Source organism: Portunus trituberculatus, chromosome 41 (assembly GCF_017591435.1).
Source record: "Portunus trituberculatus isolate SZX2019 chromosome 41, ASM1759143v1, whole genome shotgun sequence".
NCBI lineage: Eukaryota > Metazoa > Arthropoda > Malacostraca > Decapoda > Portunidae > Portunus > Portunus trituberculatus.
This window is the reverse complement of record NC_059295.1, coordinates 18094833-18115940: the sequence shown is the minus strand read 5'-3', so window position 1 is coordinate 18115940 and position 21108 is coordinate 18094833. Positions and strand designations below refer to the sequence as shown.

General features: G+C 41.3%; 1 protein-coding gene across 1 annotated transcript; it reads right to left on the bottom strand.

Annotated features, from left to right (window-relative positions):
* Positions 1 to 7065: 7065 nt before the first annotated feature.
* LOC123516833 (luciferin sulfotransferase-like) lies at positions 7066 to 20707 on the bottom strand. Its single transcript, XM_045276533.1, has 8 exons — positions 20584 to 20707; positions 19020 to 19213; positions 15120 to 15216; positions 14539 to 14710; positions 9083 to 9203; positions 8391 to 8485; positions 7691 to 7879; positions 7066 to 7314 (listed from the first exon to the last, which is right to left on the bottom strand). The coding sequence occupies exons 1-8, from the start codon at positions 20589 to 20591 to the stop codon at positions 7204 to 7206; spliced, it is 987 nt and encodes a 328-aa protein (XP_045132468.1). The 5' UTR covers positions 20592 to 20707; the 3' UTR covers positions 7066 to 7203.
* Between the last annotated feature and the right edge of the window lie 401 nt (positions 20708 to 21108).

The following is a 21108-nucleotide window of genomic DNA, read 5'->3' as shown; positions in this document are numbered from 1 at the left end:
AATGGAAGGTAACCAAGACAAGGCATCAACACACACACACACACACCGCGTAGTGTAGTGGTTAGCACGCTCGACTCACAATCGAGAGGGTCCGGGTTCGAGTCCCGGAAAGCGGCGAGGCAAATGGGCAAGCCCCTTAATGTGTAACCCCTGTTCACCTAGCAGTAGATAGGTACGGGATGTAACTCGAGGGGTTGTGTCCTCGCTTTCCCGGTGTGTGGAGTGTGTTGTGGTCTCAGTCCTACCCGAAGATCGGTCTATGAGCTCTGAGCTCGCTCCGTAATGGGGAAGACTGGCTTGGTAACCAGCAGACGACCGTGGTGAATTACACATATAGTGCACACTCCTCATCTCAAGAAAGAAGGGATCCCACCCACGCAGAGCGAAATCATCACAGATTTTCACCCCTCAGAGTGCAGAGCGAAAACAAGTAGAGATACCCCCTACGACAGCTTCAGGATGACTGAAGATTGTCGAAGTTGCCCATTAATTGTTGATTAAATGCACTCTTATCATACATAAGTTTAAATATTGGGCCCCCACCCCAAACACACACACAGGACTACACACTACAGCCACTACTGCGGCAGCTCTGTGTGGACTCGTCATCGCAAGTGACTGACTGTGTGTGAAGTCTGTGATCTAACCGTCCGAAGGTCCAAAACGTGTACGCGTAATAGACGGGTGAGTGGAGACTGGGGAGAAAGGGGATGGGGTGGGGGAGTGAAGGGATGATACAAGTCACGGGGATGATTATGTACTGTACATGAATCGAACATGAAAGAGAACCAGTCTGCCACCAGATTGGCACCATTCCAAGCACACCTATCCATAGGACGGCAGATTACCCTAAAATTACCCTAGGTTATGCATTACCCTAAACACTACCCTAAGAAGGGTTCAATTACCCTAGTTTAGGGTATTTTACCCTAAAATGGAAGCACTGCGAGGCCCATAAGTTCACTAGATCATACGTCTGGTAGAGCTGCCGCGCATGCGCAGAGTGAAATCGTCACGGATTTTCACCCCTCACAGATTTTCCACGACACCGGACCCAAGTTGAAACGATTACCGGGAGGCGAGAGGGAGTATCTGAGTGAGTGAGTACTGAGTACCGGCCGGGACTACCATAAACAGAATACGAGTATGTACGCACTTTACCTTGACGCGGGATCTCTCTCTCTCTCTCTCTCTCTCTCTCTCTCTCTCTCTCTCTCTCTCTCTCTCTCTCTCTCTCTCTATATATATATATATATATATATATATATATATATATATATATATATATGTGTGTGTGTGTGTGTGTGTGTGTGTGTGTGTGTGTGTGTGTGTGTGTGTGTGTAATTGTATGTAATTGGCAATAATAATAAGGATAATAATGATAATAATAAATCTATTTATTTCCGTTATATACAAAAGGAAAGTTATACAAGAACATACATAATTGCACAAACGTAATCATAGCCAAGTAGTATATGCATTATTATCACATTGTATGAAACTAATATTCACTTCCGTAAAATAACAAGAAAAGTTATACAAGAAAATATATAATTGCACATTATTACATAATCACAGCCTACCATATATGTGACCTGAAAAGATTCATAATAGTCGTGGCATACCATGACACAAAGATTTAGACGATAAATCATACATACAAATTAGATAATACAGTGTTTCCCAGCTTTGGTGAACTTGAGTAAGGGATGGGAAATTATCTTTGGGGCAAACTTATGGCTGAACCAAGTTGTGTACACTTGGAAATATACATGTGCATGTAGATATAAATATGTACATACACATGTGCATTTAAATGAAGGATAGATAAACTGTATATCAGGTGAAAGTTAGCTCTCGATCGTAAGCTCTGGCCACAGCCTCAAAAGCTCCGCCCACTGGCTTCACTTTTTTTTTTAGTACAGCAGGATAGGCACGTGCCGCCGCCTCTCTATCTAACCTCCTTGTGCTCAACAGATCCCGGTAAGAAAATCAGGCTACCCTTTTAAAATATAGCTCTCCTGTTGTAAAATAGAAATTGTACTATATATGTGGGTAACCCATATATATATATATATATATATATATATATATATATATATATATATATATATATATATATATATATATATATATATATATATATATATATATATATATATATATATATATATATATATATATATATATATATATAGAGAGAGAGAGAGAGAGAGAGAGAGAGAGAGAGAGAGAGAGAGAGAGAGAGAGATAGATAGATAGATAGATAGATAGATAGATGGATTATCCATGGAATTACTATAATACATTTTCTATTATACAACAACAGGAGAGCTGTATGGTAAAGGGTAGACTGATTATATATATATATATATATATATATATATATATATATATATATATATATATATATATATATATATATATATATATATAATCATATCCATGCCATACATGATGCTCGAAACAGCCACGCTCTTCCAAACTTCTCACATCACATCATACTTGGTGACTCATCGTTGCTGCACTTCCTAGTCGGCCTACCCACTGGTTCACCAAGCTCATCTTTTCATTCTTCGCGTTCACACAGCCATTCGGACTCATCCATCATCATTTGTGTTCATCAGCCTGCTGTACCTCATTTTCCCCCAGTCTTCACACCAAGTTTCTTTTATCATCTGATCTATTAAATGCCTTTACCGTAATTTTCTCGCTGCTGAATTTCATTCTTAAGTCTCTTCCATACCCATCTACAACATCCAGAAGACTTTGGAGCTACTCTACCGATTCATTCATGACTACTACATCATCTACATACAAGAGCACACATATTCTATCATTCCCCATCCTTACTCCTGCATTTATCCTTCTCATTCTGGCAGCCAATTCCTGTGTATAAACTAAAGAGGCTTGGTGACAAAAGACAACCTTTCTTTTCTTACTCTTTACCCAATCTGTTTTTGTATTACCTTGTATCCACATACATACTCGTACTTTGCACTACTCTGTCTTTGCACTCAATCTAATCTTTTCTAAGACTCTGCTTAACATTCTTCTTGTCATACGCTTTCTCTATATCCAGGAAACCCAAGTATAAAATATCTACCATCCTTCATTTTCCTCTACCTTGGCTGTTGCGCGCCTTATTCTAATCACTCACTCCTTTTCCTTCCAATTAGTTAATTCACCACAAACTTATTGTCTTCAGCTTTCCTATCCACATGCAAGGAAACCATTCTGTCCTTCACTCAACACATCAGTTCGTTCAGTCCATTTACGGAATCTCTCACTCAACACTTCACTGAACACTTTACCTACTATATTTACTAACACAATCGACCTGTAGTTTTTCAACTCACTCTTACTCTTGTATCCTTCCTTATAAGCAATAGTCACCCTACATTCATTCCACACTCTTGGCACGCTCTCTTCTTCCCATACCTACATGGTTAAAAACCTCAGTCATCCTACCAATCACAACTTTCCTATTTTTGTACACCTCGTACGGTATCTCATCTGGTAATGCTACCTTACCATTCTTTTGCCTTGTCACGCATTTCTCCACTTGCTCTCTGCTGATTCTTTCATTCAGCTCATTCACATTCTTCCTCTCCAATATCGCACACTTTTCTCTCACATCAAGTACCTCAATTACACATCCAATCTCTTCCCAGCACTCTTTGATCACCTTTCCCATTTCTTCCTTACCTGCCACCACAGACCCATTCATCTTCAGGCTCTCCACATTCTCAAAGTTAGGCATCCCTTCACCCCTCTGGAATCTATACCATTGTTTACTACCTTCCACACCTCTCTTTCTGAGGGACTGAATCATGCTTCTCTCACACCTACCTTGGAATTCTTCCGCTTCGTCACTCGCTGCTGCCTCACATACGCTGTCCATGCATTCTGGTAATCACTTTCTGCCTCTTCATTCTCATGTCTCCTCTTCTTCAACTGCTTACACACCATATTCAATCTCTCTCTTTCTCTTAATGTCCCTAACCTCACCATTCCACCACGGCTTACATGTACGCTTCCTGTCATTCGTTCTCACATACCCTATCTGGCTGGCTGCTGCATTCCTCACATTCTTAATAAGTCTATCATTCAATTATTCATCCACATTATTCAAGCTTTCGCCTTCTCAGCTTTTCTCACTTAATTCTACCTGAAATTCTCTCATCCTTTCATTGCATTTCTTTCTCTTTTACAATCAACTTACAGAGCGTCTCTGAACTATCACTCAGTGCCACGGAGTCAAGGTGGCATCATGGCATGATCATATATGAATATAAAGGTATGATATCCATTATAACAGGCAATAGAGGGACGGTATGTAATGGTGAAAGCAACACTCAAGCTAAAGAGGGTCACAAGAAGAAACAACCATCGCTGATCGCTGGCGGACACATGTTTCGATCCTCATCTGCTTTGTTTTCCTTTCCCATGCAAGATTTCACTTTGTGCATCGTAAAACAATCCTTTTAGTGGTAGTACTTATAAAAAAGTAATAGAAATATTATTTTGTGAACATTTTCACTCCAAGACTTGGTGCTAACCTGCACTGTGAGTAGATCGATCGTTTTCTCTGCGATGGCACCTACCTAGTGTACATCCAAGCATACGTCAACCTCGTTACAGAAAAGTGATTCCGAGAAAACAAGAAAAACTGTGACTATTAAAAAGAAGCTGGAAGTGTTAGATCGCTGTGCTAGGAGAGAAGAGACCTCGGTGATTGTCCATGATTGTCCATACGACGGGACTGAAGGGGAGCACGCTTCGTACTATCAGAGATATTAAAATGAGAACTTGTGTGTTTTATTGTTTCTGTTACCTAGTGATGTATTAATAGTTTTTTAATGTTTGATTAACAAAATCCCCCCAAAATATGCAGACTTTCCAGTGGCCAGGAACGCAACTACCTCTCCCCTATTACCAATGTTTTCCAAGGGGAAAATTATGTTTGGATACCGCGATTTTGAACAACGCGACGGCTCCAGAAACGTAACCCTGAAGTTAATAGAGAGTTGACTGTACATATATGATAGATGTAGTTTGTTTGAATTCAAAATGACATTTCTATATTGAACTTTATTCTAGGTAAAAATTCTACCTTGAGCACTTTCATAGAAAACGTTTTCAGGATTAACTTGTGAAGATTTCTCCCATGCTTTCCCCCCACACCCTATTTTTTCCCTCCATTCTCTCGTGGTTATGAACTTATAAGGCAAATAAAACTGTTTAAATGAATAAATAAATAAATAAATGAATAAATATTTATCTATCTATCTATCTGTCTATCTATCTATCAATCTATCTATATCTGTATATATATATATATATATATATATATATATATATATATATATATATATATATATATATATATATATATATATATATATATATATATATATATATATATATATATATATATATATATATATATATATATATATATATATATATATATATATATATAGTCTTTTTGCTTTTGCCACGAAGGCAAAAACTGCTGTGGCTTGCTATGTTGTTGTTGGTGTTAAGGCCGTGAAGATCTATGTATGAACCCTGGGGTAGTCATGTATGGGTATCACAGGCGTGGTTGCTGGCCGGTCTTCCTCAAGAAGACACTGGTTAGGCAAAGGACAGCAGGTTGCTGAGAGGGATGGACGCCTGAGGCCACCAGGAGAGTGGGCAGGTCGAGTGTTGTGATGGCCAGGGTGGAGAGCAGGAAGTGTAGTGCAGTGCTGAGGAAGTGGAAGCGCAGGCAATGGAGCAGGGAATGTTCGATGGTCTTAGGGGAAGTCCTACACCAAGGGCAGAAGGGATCAAGAAAGCTGCGTTTTTTAATGCCCCTACGGCTAGACCTCGCCTTAAGGCAGGCTTAAGCAGAACCTGGGACAATGGAAAACGGGCCTGCTAGACCTTCGATCACGTGACCAGTCACCAGCTGACAGATGACAACAATAAAGATGGCAGACGAACAGGAAGTGCAAGATATGCTGCAGCTTTGTAACTTATCTTTCCTCCATAACATAACATAACATAACATAAATAATAGGATAGCAAAGGGCCACCAGGGCCCATCTAGGTTATCCTGTATCAGTCGCACAGCGACCTCGTCATCAGTACTTAAAGTTACACTTACAAGTACACAATACATTATATACTAATTCTAAATATTTGGCCCATTAACAGGGTAAGTCCTGCAGCGAAATCCTCTACAATTTGTGGTCCCCATACATGGGGATCATGTCTTGTTTAACTATAGTAAATTTCTTATAAAAACTATCATGCAGCGCTATACATAATTATAAATTTAATAAATTTAAGTGCTTATCTAATCTGTTTTTAAACATTGTCAAACTAGTGCTATTTACAACCGTCTCTGGCAATGCATTCCAGAAGTCTACCACCCTATGACTAAAGAAATATTTTCTTATATCTAACCTGCAGCCTTGCTTTCTAATCTTCCTGCCATGATTTCTAGTCCTACTTCCCTCCTCTAAGGTAAAGAAAGATCTCACATCTATGTAGTTTGTATCTGAGAACATTTTAAATATCCCTCTTATACATCTCCTCTCAAATGAAAACATGTTTAATGCCTTTAATCTATCTCTATATTCCAGGCGCTTCAAAGCTGGTATCATCCTAGTTGCTATCTTTCCTCCCTGCATCAACAGTCCAGTCCATCATGTTTCCAGACTTGCCAGAGATACCAGAAGATACTGAAACAGCATTCAGTTTGGTGCAGAACTATCAACAGCAGCTAATGGAGCATTCATTCGTCATGTCTTATCATTTGTTTATTTACATGTGACGTCACAACTGGCTAGCGGAAAGTCGAGCCTGCTCTGCAGCTGGCTTGAGTTTGGCCGGCCCTGCCTTAAAGCGGGCTACGCTCTGGCTCAAGTTTGGGGACATGAAAGAACACAAAATGACGTCAGCCTTAAGCCAGGCTTAAGGCTGCCTTATGCGTGGACTATCAAAAACGCGCCTTTAAAGTTCCAGAATGAATTAATATCTTCCTTGATTGGTTTTGCTGAAGAGAAGTCTGCATTAGCATTCAGATAATATTTATTCTACCATGTTATACTACCACTTTATTTGCTCTTTTATGTTTTGACTGTGCAACACTTTCAAATTTCTTAATTAGTGATAACTTTCAGCTTGATCACATGTGGCAGCAACTCCACTTCACTCATAGTCCCGGTAGTAAGGGAAGTCTGATCCCTCCAGGTGCTTGAATGTCCATTCCTTGAAGGCCTTGATTTGGGAGTCTGTCAGGTGGTTCTTCCAGTCACCCACCTGAAATATAAAGTGTGGCAGGTGAGAAACTTGTACTATAATTGTTATACGATGAATGGGTGGCTATATTCATGTAATTCATGTCATTTAATAGTTATGTCCTTTTCCTAAAATTTACCCTCTACAAGCCAAAAATTATACAGCCTCCACAAATTTTTGTAATCATGAAATGTCAATACTTGTTCAAGCATTTGTAATATCACTATAGTGTTCAGAACACTTTTCTCTGAAATAATGCTGGTTGCTGATGTATCACATTCATCATTATTACCATCACCATTTCACTTTTCTATATTTAAATGGAGAAAATAGCAATAGTTTTGCTAATGATTACTTCATGAATCTACAGTTTAGAACAGTAATATAGTGCTGTTACCTTTCCTTTCCTCATGAACTTTAGTTCTTTACCCTTTTCACTCTCTGCATGCACAATAGTCTCATTGTTCACTGCTTTATTCTTTCTCATACTTTCAAATGAGCAATGATCAGCAATCCTCATCACTTCCTCTGCACTTGGCTCCTTGCCCAGGAAATCTGCCACCTTCCGCACCACTCGTGGCAAGTCCTAATCCCCACAAAAAAACACATTATCAGAAATTGTATTTGTTTATGGCTGGTTATTGTATTTGTAACTCCAGTCACAAAACAGCTTTCTCTCCTATCAGGTAATATCTGGTGTTTTTAGTTTATGGTGTACCACAAACACATTATATTATATCTTTATGCATTTATATTTCTTTATCTTTACTGTAGCACTGCTGCCAATGTAATGATCCCAATAGACTTTCTGTAGAAGCACTGAGAGCTTGATCTAAAGGCACATTAATAAGTAGTCAGAGGATTGAACTTCTGACAAGAACAGAAGGGCAGCGTCTTAGACCATAACACTCCTTAATTCATAAGATAATATTTTTGTGTTAGCATTTCACTGCACTATTTGAATTCAATAGTTATCTACCTTGGATAATTTTCTTCAATATTATTAGTCATATTTAACAACATAATATTGTAATTATTAACAGAATATTCTAAGATCTTTTGGAAATGTAATATAAAAGACACACGAGACTGCTTACTTCCTTCATGTCTTCAAATCTCACAAACAGTATGTTTTCTTGATCCCTTCTCTTCCAGAAGTCCAGGGTATGTGACCAGAAGGGTGCAAAGGGCACTGTGAAGGAAAGATAAATTTTTTTGGGCAATTTTCAACATCTATGTTGGAAATGATATTTGTCAACTATCCTAAGATAATTGAACTAATGCTGTCAAATGGGAAGAAAGGGATATTGCATTCAGGAGCTCTGAGGAAGATATACAAGAAGATACTTTGGAAACCAATGTTGGATTTGATTGGTATGTAGGAATAGAGATTTGCTTTCAAGGAAGATAAAGATACAGTGTAAAAAGGAAGGAAATAGATGATTTTTTGAAAATAAGAATTGGGATGTGCAATGAGTATGAATTTGTATTTTGGCTGCTGAGTTAATTTAAGAATCGCATTGTACAGCATATGGAAGCATTAAAAGCAAGGATTAGAAATGGCATAGTGGAAATTTGCATGGAATACAAAATACCTCAGTTCTTTTCACAATAATGTTATATGACCGCAAAAGGATGATAATTTCTTTCAAGGGAACTTTGACAAATTATGTAATTCGACAGACTTCACACGTGAATAAAACATACATTACATACTGTATATGTAAGCAAAACTAATGATATAATAATTCTAATCAAATATTCCACATACGTTCAATTGGCCACTTACACATGTCAGCTAAAAAGAGCTCCACAAAGTCTGGGAGTTCCTTTTTGTAGCCGTCTAGCTTCATGGAGTGGAAGTAGTAAGAGATACACACATCTCTGGGGTCACGGCACACATAGACTATCTATATGACAGAGACAAATTAGTTGAAATTACAGCCACAAACCAGATGCAATGTATACAGTGAAATAATGCTAGAACCTTACTTTTGAAGAAACTATCTGCTCTAACGTGCATTTAAAGGTGTTCCATGAGCAGGATTGTGGGACTTCCATATTATGGTCACTATTTCTTTAAAAAAAGAATAAGTAGACATAATATATGTGAGTCTATGGGCCTGTGTTCTGGAATACATTGTCCACTCATCAGGAGTGCTTTCAGACACCACACAGAGAATCCATTCTATTCTAAGAGTTGTTCCCACTGATGATGCAGAAACCTTATTAAGATATTGTTATGAACACCCCTTTCCTCTCTTCCACACTTTACTTTTGCACTGAATGTAATCAAACCATACTATCTACCAGCTTAGCAAGGGCTCAGAAGACATGGAAAGGGGAGAGGAACATTCTTAATGACACCTGCATTTCTAAGCCACATGGATGCCTCAGGAAAGAATTTTACTTAGTCCCCTTTAGCTTGTTTATAAGAGATGCATACTGTCCAGCCTATAGTTTTGCTGTTGACTTCTTCAGGTAAAGTTCTTCATCTTTCCTGAAGAAGCCAAGAATAAAACTAGTCTGGAATAAACTTGCCTCACAGTTCATTTGCTTCTCTCTTGAACTCCATCCCTGACTTGTATAAATGTCTCATAACTATAATAGTCAATTTTGCTTTTGTTATTGCTGTCATTACATTAGAAACAACAGATGTACCTAAATTTCAGTAGGTGAAGTAACACATTAGGTGTGATGGCAGTGACAATAATGAAGACAATCAAGAGAGGGACGTTGCCTCATGTACCATATGGCACCACTCCAGGCGGTCACGCCTCACGACTCTATATACAGGCTCCCTTCCAGTGCTAAGCAACTCCCAGCAAGAGGCATCGACTTGCTGCAGCCATGAGTTCTGTGGACGTCCCCTTGGCTTCCTCCGTGCTGGGTTACCTCTTTCGGAGACAACCCGATATGCAGGATCGGCTTCCGGGTAGCGTACCACATGCCCATATAGTCACAATTGGCGTTGACGGACTATGCTGGTAATCATCCTTGAATCAGTCTCACGGAGAAATCGCTGATTTGACACAAAGTCATACCAGCGGTACCTCATGATCCTGCGAAGGCATCTAGTACCAAAGACATCAATTCGCCTCTTCAGATCAGTGTTCAGCGTCCATGTCTCACAACCGTAGAATAAGACAGGAATCACCAGTGACTTGAAGATCCGAATCTTCGTCCATCTGCACAGATACAGACAATGCCAAATACTCGTGTTGAGCGAGTCCATAACGCCAAGGTGGGCAAACTTTTCAGTGCAGGGGCCTCGTTAAAAAAAAAAAAAATATTTTGATAGGGCCGCATACTATATTAAACCAAAATCATTGATATTTAAAATACAAAATTAAAGGCTAAAGAAAAAGCCACTCATACTCATGTGCATACTTGTGGGAAGAAAATTAAATGCTCCAATACTATTTGGCGTTGTTTATTAACTTGCTCTTTCAAATTTACTAACATTTGTCGGGCTGCATGCTGCCCGTGGACAGTAGTTTGCCCAGAACTGTACTAGGCTTACAGCAGAACCCATGTCAGTTCATGACTCTCTGAGAGAATACTTTGTCTAACCAACTGGAGCTGTCGAGCGGCAGGACAGAATGATCCACTGATACATATATACATTCACCGCGGAAGAAATGGGCGCACCAGTTGATACCATATATTATCACATCTAGTGTACTCTTTATTTAGGCTTAACGGTATACGGAGGATATTAAAATAAATACAGCTATGTTATTTATATTATGCTGTTATATTAACTTTTACTTTGTGACGTGCCATACCGTAGTATTTAGTGAACAAAATCAGAGGCAGAGAGGGTAATATAAGGAAGTTTACACCCCCTCCCACTCTGGCTGGTACCTGGCTGACTGGCGATTACGTTGTACCACGCATTTCAAAAGTGGACGATACATCCTACAGTTACCAAATGAAAATGTAAAACCATGTACATAACGCTTTCTGTTGTCATTTGTTTTTTAAAATATGCAGAATAATACGCATTATCTAGTAATTCGTAGGCTACAGCAGTTCCTTCTAGCTATAAACTATGGTTCAGTACAATACATGTACATGATTTCGGCGCACAGGATCACTGGGATCACATATAGCATGTTATTCTTTTGCTAAATTGATTAGAACATCCACTTGCATGGTGTTTACTCCTCGGCTGAATCACCTTGATTCATGAAAAATGGGTCCAAACCAATCATTGATCCTGAATTGCCATGAATCGGCGTGATTTGAATTGACTCGATTCGCCTGGTGTAAACGCTTAAATTGAAACTAATGTGGCGAATCAACACGATTCATGAATCGTGATGATTCTTCATGAAATGAATCGATTCGATTCGGTTGGTGTAAAGGCACCCTAAGCCTCCAAACACCTGCATCTTGGTCTTGGGCTAGGAAACCTGGAGTCCGACGGGCTTCGCCTTCTCGTGCAGTGCCTCTAGATTCATTACCAGAACCTCCAATTACTCAGCAAAGATTACTGCATTATCAGCAAAAACAAGATCTGTAATCTCAGTATTGCTGACAGATGCTCCACAATGACTTTGGTGTACAACGCTGCCTAGTACCTACTCCATGCAAAGTTTGAAAAGTGATGGAGCAAACACATATCCCTGCCTCACTTCTGCATTCACAGGGAAGAAGCTGGACACCCCCCCTACACACTTCATAGTATTCACAGTCCCAAAGTAGAGGCCAGTTAATAGACCAATAATCATTGCAGGAATCCCACGGAGACACAGAAGAACAAAGAATGTCTCTTGATGCACTGAATCAGACGCCTTCTTGAGATCGACATATGTTGAAAGCATCCCTTGTTGAAACTTACGTTGGTGCTGCACCAGTACGCGAAACACTAGGATCCGGTCAGTTATTGACTTATGGGCGTAAACCCAGACTGTTCAAGTCTCTGATGTTTCAGCAGTTGACTGCGGATACGAATCAACAGCAAATGGGCAAGCACCTTACCTGGTTCGCTGAGCAGTGTTATACTGCTGCAATTGTTGCAGTCCCAACGGTCCCCTTTTCCTTTCTAGGTAGAAATGACCAATACCTTTTTCCAGTCAGGGAGAATGGTACCTGATGCCATACAGCAGTCAAGACAGTATGCAACCCACTGATCATGGCCTCACCCTGCTTTGAGCAGCTCTGCACTGATGTTACAGATGCCAGCTGCCTTTCCACCCCTCAACTTTGTCACAGCCTCTTTGACATCATCAATGGAGGATGCAGTTTCGTCAATGGGTGGATCAGCATCTAGCATCTGTAACCCTGCAGTTTGAAGGTATCCGCTTGGAGGATCCACCGTGAACAGCTGCTGAAAGTACTCAGCCCAACGAGCCATCTGCCCATCTGCGTCCGATGTGAGGCGACCATGTGCTGTTCGGATAGCGCTCACCTGAGATGTAAACTTGGAGATGAGTTTTTTAGGCTTGATAGGCAGGCCGTAGGTCATTAACATTTAAATGACACTCTATAACCTCAGCGACATCCCAGACATACCTCTCCATGTCTCTCCTCAGAAGAGCTCTAATCCTACATGACAGAGCCCTGTACTGGTTGCTGTTACCAGCAAGTCTGGCAGCGCAACTCTCCTCAATACTGTCCAGTGTCTCTGGCGAAAAGAAGCCACTCCGTGACCTTGGGCGCTGCCCACGTTTGAAGGTATCCCATAGCTCTACCGGGCCCTCAATGGTGTCAAGCACTCCAAACCCAATGGAGACTGTCACTGCATACTCCTGGGCACATGTCAAGTCCTTCAGTTTCTCAAGATGAAACACAGTGTGGTCACGTCTTGGAGGCTTTCTGGACATGACATGCAGCTTGAGTGTAGCAACAACAAGCCTGCGATCACCACTTTGAAAAATCCTGCAGTTCTGAAGGATCCTTCAACGAGTACTAACAAAGATATGGTCAATCTCCTTTGGTAATCTTCTGGCATTGCTATACCAAGTCCAGCGGTGCAGTGCTGGTCTCTCATACCAAGAACCTGCATTTCTTAACCTTCTGGATCTTGCAATATTCAGAAGGAAAGACCTGTTGTCGCTCCTGGTACCAGAGCCGTGGGGACCAACACATAACTCGTAGCTGGCTCTCTCAGTGCCAGTGACAGCATTAAAGTCGTCCAAGACAATAAGTGCATCACGACAGGGACACTGGTCCAGTACAGAGTCGAGTTTGGCGTAGAACATCTCCTTCTCTTCAGTTTCACACATCTCGGTATGAGCATATACTGCAACAACAGACATGAAGTCTAGACTGTTGCATTATACGCTCATCAACCGGAGTAACCTCTACAACGGACGGTTACAGTCTACTGGAGACGCCTATGGCTACCCCTTTGACATGCTAACCATTGCTCATGTCAGACCAATAGTAAGTAAAACCCTTGCTACTGGTCTCATTACTGCCAGGCCTCCTTGTCTCAGAGAGTCCCACCATATCTACCCTCAGCTTACTGAGCTCATCTGATAGATGAGGCAGTCGTTGATCCTCTGAGAGACTCAGGATATTCCAGGAGCCTACACGTAGAACCCTCCGAAGGTTTACCGTAGGAATGGTCCGACAGGCAGACGCCATGTCTGCAACCCCACGAGCACCCCCAAAGTAAAAAGTAGGGGGAGGAAATCCTCCCATCCCTCTCAAGACACAAGCATTCCCCTGCATCCATCATATGGGTAGGCAAGCCCCTCTGGTGCCATGGCACCCAAGGGGTTTGCACGGTCGGATCCCCCAGCAGAGCCGGATCGGGATCGTGGCTAGAGGCTCGCCCGCGCCTAGAGCCTCGACTCCGACCCCTACCTCTAACTCTGGTAGTGGCTGTGGACTTTTTTAAAGGAATGGGTTAGAAGCCCCAGCCCAACCAGCTCGGTCAGCGTTGGGCAGGGACAATGGTATCCCTTAGAATTAAATACCCTGGCTGCCCAAGAAAGGACAGAAAGCGAGGCAAAGATAGCAGAAACAGAAGAGGACTGAGCTATGAGAGGTAGAGGGCACTCACTCCTCACTTGTATAGAATCTATCCCCCACCCAGGGCAGGGACACTGGTATCTCTGAGGTAAAAACCCTTGCTGCCAAAGGAACGACAGAAAGGAAGGCAAAGACAACAGAAGCAGAAGAGGACTGAGCTATGAGAGGTAGAGGGCACTCACTCCTCACTTGGATAGAATCCACCCACCACCCAGAATCCACCCATGAAGACAATGGAGATATATAATTTAGTCAAACCTTTGGCTTGACTTCCCACATTTGCTTGGGCAGCAGAGGTTCTTGCAGATGGCTCTTGATGGGTCGTGGGGAGGACATATTAGCCAAAATTTTCCATGTGTTTCCTGGTAAGCAAGGGTCATCAGGGCAAAGTCTTTCATTCGTAAAGTCAGGGGCTACCATGCAATCCCACCTAAAATAAAGAAATAAAGAATTCATTCGCAAAACTTAATTCACAAAAGCTAGGATACATGACTGGAATAGGTGTCTATATACTAGTAGTGTGTATGTACACTGTTATACATGTGCCTGTAAAATATTATGGTAAGGAATTCCATGCGTAGTTGTGTATATTGTAAGATATTAATATGTACTATCTTTAGAGGGACTTATCAAGTACCATTTATAACACAAGCTCCATACTAAATATACTCAGTAGGTTAAGTAGATAAATGAAACCATCATAACAACTACTATTTGGTTTTTGAAACTGTAGTAATTATAACCTTCTACAGATGTATTGACTATTCAGAAATAAAGAAAAAATGTGGTACAAACTTGATATTCATCTATTTCTAAACATGAAAAAAATATCAGCTTACTCAAAGAACGGGAACCTCTTCATGAGGGGGAGGGAGGTCTGCGGGTGGTCGATGCCCCTCACCACACACCACGTCACCTCCTGCATCCATGTAGTCCCTGTAGGTAGACCTCATATTCTTCATTCTATTCTTTTTAGTATTTAACTATTATTGGGTGTTATAGAGGATGGTAATTGCTATGAAGGAGCCTTGTTCCTGAACAAACTCCAAGTTGAGTGGTTGATCCCTGTAAATAGAGGGTAGGAGTACTTCCTCTTCTCTGACACGAGCTTAGTGAGTGGTGTGAAGGACTGAAAATGTTGAAATTGTGTGCCTTGTCTTGGCTACCCATTTTTGTGGAGACATCCTATGCCTACAGTATGTGTTACCAAAGCTTGCTACTAAATGAACAGGGGGGTACTAAGAGTCTAGCCCATTTGGTTTGTCGCACCCAGGACTCAAACCAGAGTCTTCTTGGTTGTGAGCCAAATGTGCTGACTACAGTACTTCACTATGTGTGTGTGTGTGTGTGTGTGTGTGTGTGTGTGTGTGTGTGTGTGTGTGTGTGTGTGTGAACCAAGCCTTCTTGGTTGTGAGCCAAATGTGCTGACTACAGTACTTCACTGTGTGTGTGTGTGTGTGTGTGTGTGTAATTCACTGTTTTGATCTGCTGCAGTCTCTGACGAGACAGCCAGAAGTTACCCTACGGAACGAGCTCAGAGCTCATTATTTCCGATCTTGGGATAGGTCTGAGACCAGGCACACACCACACACCGGGACAACAAGGTCACAACTCCTCGATTTACATCCCGTACCTACTCACTGCTAGGTGAACAGGGGCTACACGTGAAAGGAGACACACCCAAATATCTCCACCCGGCCGGGGAATCAAACCCCGGTCATCTGGCTTGTGAAGCCAGCGCTCTAACCACTAAGCTACCGGGCCGTGTGTGTGTGTGTGTGTGTGTGTGTGTGTGTGTGTGTGTGTGTAATTCACCTCGGTCGTCTGCTGGTCACCCAGCCAGTCTTCCCCATTACGGAGCGAGCTCAGAGCTCATAGACCGATCTTTGGGTAGGACTGAGACCACAACACACTCCACACACCGGGAAGGCGAGGCCACAACCCCTCGAATTACATCCCGTACCTATTTACTGCTAGGTGAACAGGGGCCACACATTAAGAGGCTTGCCCATTTGCCTCGCCGCGCCGGGACTCGAACCCGGGCCTCTCGATTGTGAGTCGAGCGTGCTAACCACTACACTACGCGGGTAACAGCATAAACAGAAGGATTTGAGGTAAGGAAAAGATCACAAATGTTGGGTGTATCTCCAAGACGGTCAATAATAATGCGAGTAGGGTATTGAACCAGTTGCTCTAGGTCATGGAGGATAGCAAAGTTGAAGGCTAGTTCACCAGGATGGTTAGTGAAGAGAGGAAAGCCAAAGGTGGTGGTGAACATTGAAATATCCAAGGATGGAGATCTCCTCGAAAGGGTAGAGACAGAATGTGCTCCACTTTGGAAGTTAAATAGTCAAAGAATTTACTATAGTCAGAGGAATTATGGGAAAGATAAATACTATAAATGAATTTAGAGAGTGACTGTTGAGTCTAAGCCAGATGATGGAAAACTCGGAAGATTCTAGAGCATGACCACGAGAGCAAGTTTAGTCGTTGTGCACATAGACGCAACATCCACCTTTGGAGCGAAAATGAGGATAGAGAAAGGAGGAGGGAACAGAGAGGGGACTACTGTCAGTTGCCTCAAACAGCTATGTTTTTGTGAGGGAAAGAGAATGAGGGTTTGTAGAGGAGATTGAAAATAAGGTCTAAGACCGTGAATCCTGTAGAAGTTAATGAAGAAAAAGTCGAGAGAGGTGTCAAGACATTTTGGGGTCGCCACCGAGAGAGGAGTTCGACCCGGGGGACATATCTGGTCCCTTCCCCAGAAGGGAACTCCGAGGCTGGATTTGGAGTCGCCATTTTGAATTTTGAATTTTAAGTGAAGGGTGTGTGTGTTAAGTGCATGTAGTTTTGTATGAAGAAGGAAAGTTGTCCTTAGAGGGCAGGCTGTGACTGTCCCCTTGAGTTGTGAGGCACAAAGGGAAACGTTCAGCGAGATCACAACTAACTTTAGTGGAAAGTTCACAGCACCCTTTGAACTAATGTTATTAGACTTCGCTGGGAGTAAATTTTCATTTCGGTAGGTGTCTAGTACCTCCTCCTTAGAAGAGGAAATGAGAGGAAGAGTGAGTGAGAGGAAGTGTTGCGCAATTGTTTTCTCATTCACGCCATCTTTCGTGTGTGTTTCTCATAGTCACCTTAAGGACTATGAATAAAAGGAAGTTGTTAACGCCTGTAACTATAGCGCAGACCATAGGGGTTCACGAAGCTGGGCTCCAGAGAAGAGAAATAGTGGCGAATGTTGGTGTGAGTGAGCGATCTGTGAGAAAGCGTGAAGCATTTCAAGGACGACGGTGGTGTTGAGTTATCATCTGCTAAATCTCGGCTTGGCCCGCGTCAGAAAGCAGACGTTGTTTTTTTCTTTCAATTCTCTGGCAGTTACGGTAAGTGTTTATGTATTATAACGCTCCTTAACCCTCCTTACGTCATTTCATTGTTTGGTTCTATGAAATATCTTTCTGCATTAAGTACTGATCTAAAGCTCTCATTTATAAGTTCACTCACTTTCCCGTTGTTCCCTATATCCTATTTTCCTTAATTAACTTAACGATCATCATTCCAAAGATATACTTGTAAAGAAAAGCTTGGGTTTCTCTTCACATCTCTTTACAACATCCCTTTCAACTGTATCTCCTCTTCCCTTTTTATTCTTGCATATTAATTTCGTGTCTCTTTAAATTGCTTCCTATTGTTTTCCTTTGTTGCTTCTTTAGTTCTTTCAAGCTGCATCCCTATTCTTCTTAGCTTTTGCACATCTAGCATTATACCATATGTGTTTGCTCTTCTTTACTTTGTATGTGGGAACATATCTATTCACCCTCTCGTGAAAAAAAAATGGTATATGAGAAGTTATTTATGAATTATCAATGTTATTTATCACTTCCACTGCTGACAGATATTTTTCTATACAGTATACAGATACGCACAACACTTTAGACAGTTATTTCCCAACGACAATGATGCGAATAAAGGGATACCGACAGCATGTGTACTGTCACGTCTAGTTGTTAATGAAGCAAGTGTTATACTGAGTATATATACATGAGTGCGTGAGTTAACATAAATTTCTACCTTTATCGGTTAGACAAGTGTGTGTGTAATTAACCTCGGTCGTCTGCTGGTCATCCAGCCAGTCTTCCCGATTACGGAGCGAGCTCAGAGCTCATAGACCGATCTTCGGGTAGGACTGAGACCACATCCAATCCCTCGAGTTACATCCCGTACCTATTTACTGCTAGGTGAACAGGGGCCACACATTAAGAGGCTTGCCCATTTGCCTCGCCGCTTCCTGGGACTCGAACCCGGCCCTCTCGATTGTGAGTCGAGCGTGCTAACCACTACACTACGCGGTGTGTGTGTGTGTGTGTGTGTGTGTGTGTGTGTGTGTGAATTAATGTACGTATATTAGTAAGCTGTGTATGGGCAATGTTGACTTAAGTGACTTGAGTTCAATGGTCCGAAGATTGTCAACAAGCTTTCTTGCAGGGCGTTGAAGCAAATCTTGGTGCAGGCTCCAGATGTCCCGTATAATATGGGACATCTGGTCGTCTTGGTTAATCCCTATAGTATATTTTTCTTTTCTCCTTTCTTTTTTGTAGTCTTGGAACTATTTGCAAATGAAAATTAAGGACTGCAAATACGTTGGTGTATTGATTTTCTTTGGAAGTAGAGAGAGAGAGAGAGAGAGAGAGAGAGAGAGAGAGAGAGAGAGAGAGAGAGAGAGAGAGAGAGATACCCACCTGACTTAGGGTAAGTGACCACCCACACGTCATCTTCCATGATAGGGAAATCCAACTGGCGCTGGTACCAATCTTTATGGAAGATGGGGACCACCAGGCGCCCCGGGTTAGCCTCAAGGAAGTCCACATAAGTGTCTGACAGGGTCTTCCTCAGCTCCTCTCCATGGGGCCCTTCCACAGGTTTCCAAGAAATGCTGAGGACAAGGAGCTTGTACAGAACCGTATTCTTTATAACAATAGGTATATTCTTTACTGAACAAATTTATTATACGAAAAAATTCATCTCCATTTCTTATAATTTGTTGCGTGTTATGAGAATGAGAACAGATAAGAAATTCAGAATTTAGTATATGGGAATTTCATTATTTCATCGGTACCTTCTATCCCTGTCGCCTCTCTCTCTCTCTCTCTCTCTCTCTCTCTCTCTCTCTCTGCTAACTGCATCTTTTCCCTCCTCTTGCGGCCGCACTACACAAAACTTTCTTTCTCTCACCCCTATTCTGTCCACCTTCTTAATGCAAAAGTTAGCCAATAATCTCAACCTTTCATCCCTCTCTCTGGTAAATATTGCAATTCCTTATCTGCTTCTGTATTTCCATTAACCTATGAGCTGAACTCATTTAAGACGGAGGTATCAAAAAATTTATTCCATTCTTTTGGCTAACTCTCTCGAATCTGGTCGGAGACTGGCATCTAAGTAGGTCTTTTTTTTTTCTTTTGTAATTTGCAGACAAGTGTAGAGGTATACAGCGCCAATCTCGGGTATTTTTACAGATTTTCTCCGGATTCATTGTTATTAAATGCACACACACACACACACACACACACACACACGTACAGAAATTAGAAATTGTGGGAGTGGAGTGGAGTCAACAAGTGACACTTGTGCTGAATCAGGGTGGCGGTGCGGGCAGAGAGCACAATCAAGCCTCTTGCATAGAGAGTTGGAAAAGATAACATGGCATTTAAAGATTATAAAGAATATCATTATCTGTCTCGTTGGGAGGCGAGAACTTTTTCTTATATTTTTCCTTTTTCTATTAACAACGTAATATTCCATGATTCACTTAAAATTAATCTAATTTCTGTCACAACATATTTTGGAAATATCTAGGAGATTAATTGTGCGCGGTAATGAGTTTAAATTGATTAGATAATAAGAAAGTTTGATTGCAATGATAAGTTCAGTCATTATACTGGTTATGAGGAGAGAGAAAAGGAAAGTTAATCCATTAAAAATCCATGTTCAGAACTTCTTGCTCTCTCATCACTACTTTTTTCATAAGCTAAAAATAAAAAAAAAGCAGTATTACGGTTCTCAAGATTGTTACTTCATTTAATAAAACACAAACCTTGTTAATATGTCCCTAGAACTTCAAAAACATCCTTGAAATACTCAGGAAAGCTTCAGCTAGAGCTTTTGGTATTCAGCAGAGATGCAGCACGGTGTTTCAGAATATTGATTTGTACGACTTACATTATTCATTTACATCTCATAAGAAACATACATCTACTCACCTCACCTCTTAAGTATTTCCCAATAACCCGGAGTCGTATTGCTTACCTGGTCATAATGATAAGAGATAGTGCTTAGCTAGGAGTCAAACAACGATGCGTATGGTAGCTGGGAAGACTGAGGTTTGTATATGTAGTGACTGGCAACCTTGAGCTGAGAAAAGTTATCAGCTCACTATCCTCCACGATGTTTACTTGCTGTGATTCGTGAAAGTTGTACAGATGCCAGATGTACATACGATGTGATGTTTTACACACAACTTTTAATTATCACACACTGGACAGGACACATTTGTTCAGCTTGTGGCGTCAGCGAAATGTAGCATCTGTATATATTTATTCATTTATCTGTTATTGTGTGTGTGTGTGTGTGTGTGTGTGTGTGTGTGTGTGTGTGTGTTGTGTAATAAACACGGGCGGAGGAATAGAGGACGAACAACAGTCCCACCAGTGTCATAATAGAATAAGAACTGAACTGAATAGAAACTCTTTAATAAGCTTCGGATGTATTATCTCATGCTCCACTTCATTGCGAATGCGGTCTTTCTAGCCACCTACTGATATATATATATAT

Excerpts from the sequence above, each read along its gene's own strand:
- LOC123516833 (XM_045276533.1), bottom strand. Across the intron at positions 7,880-8,390 it reads GATTTGAAGACATGAAGGAA|GACTTGCCACGAGTGGTGCG; the intron begins GTAAGCAGTCTC and ends TGTGGGGATTAG. Across the intron at positions 7,315-7,690 it reads AGTTCATGAGGAAAGGAAAG|GTGGGTGACTGGAAGAACCA; the intron begins GTAACAGCACTA and ends TTTATATTTCAG.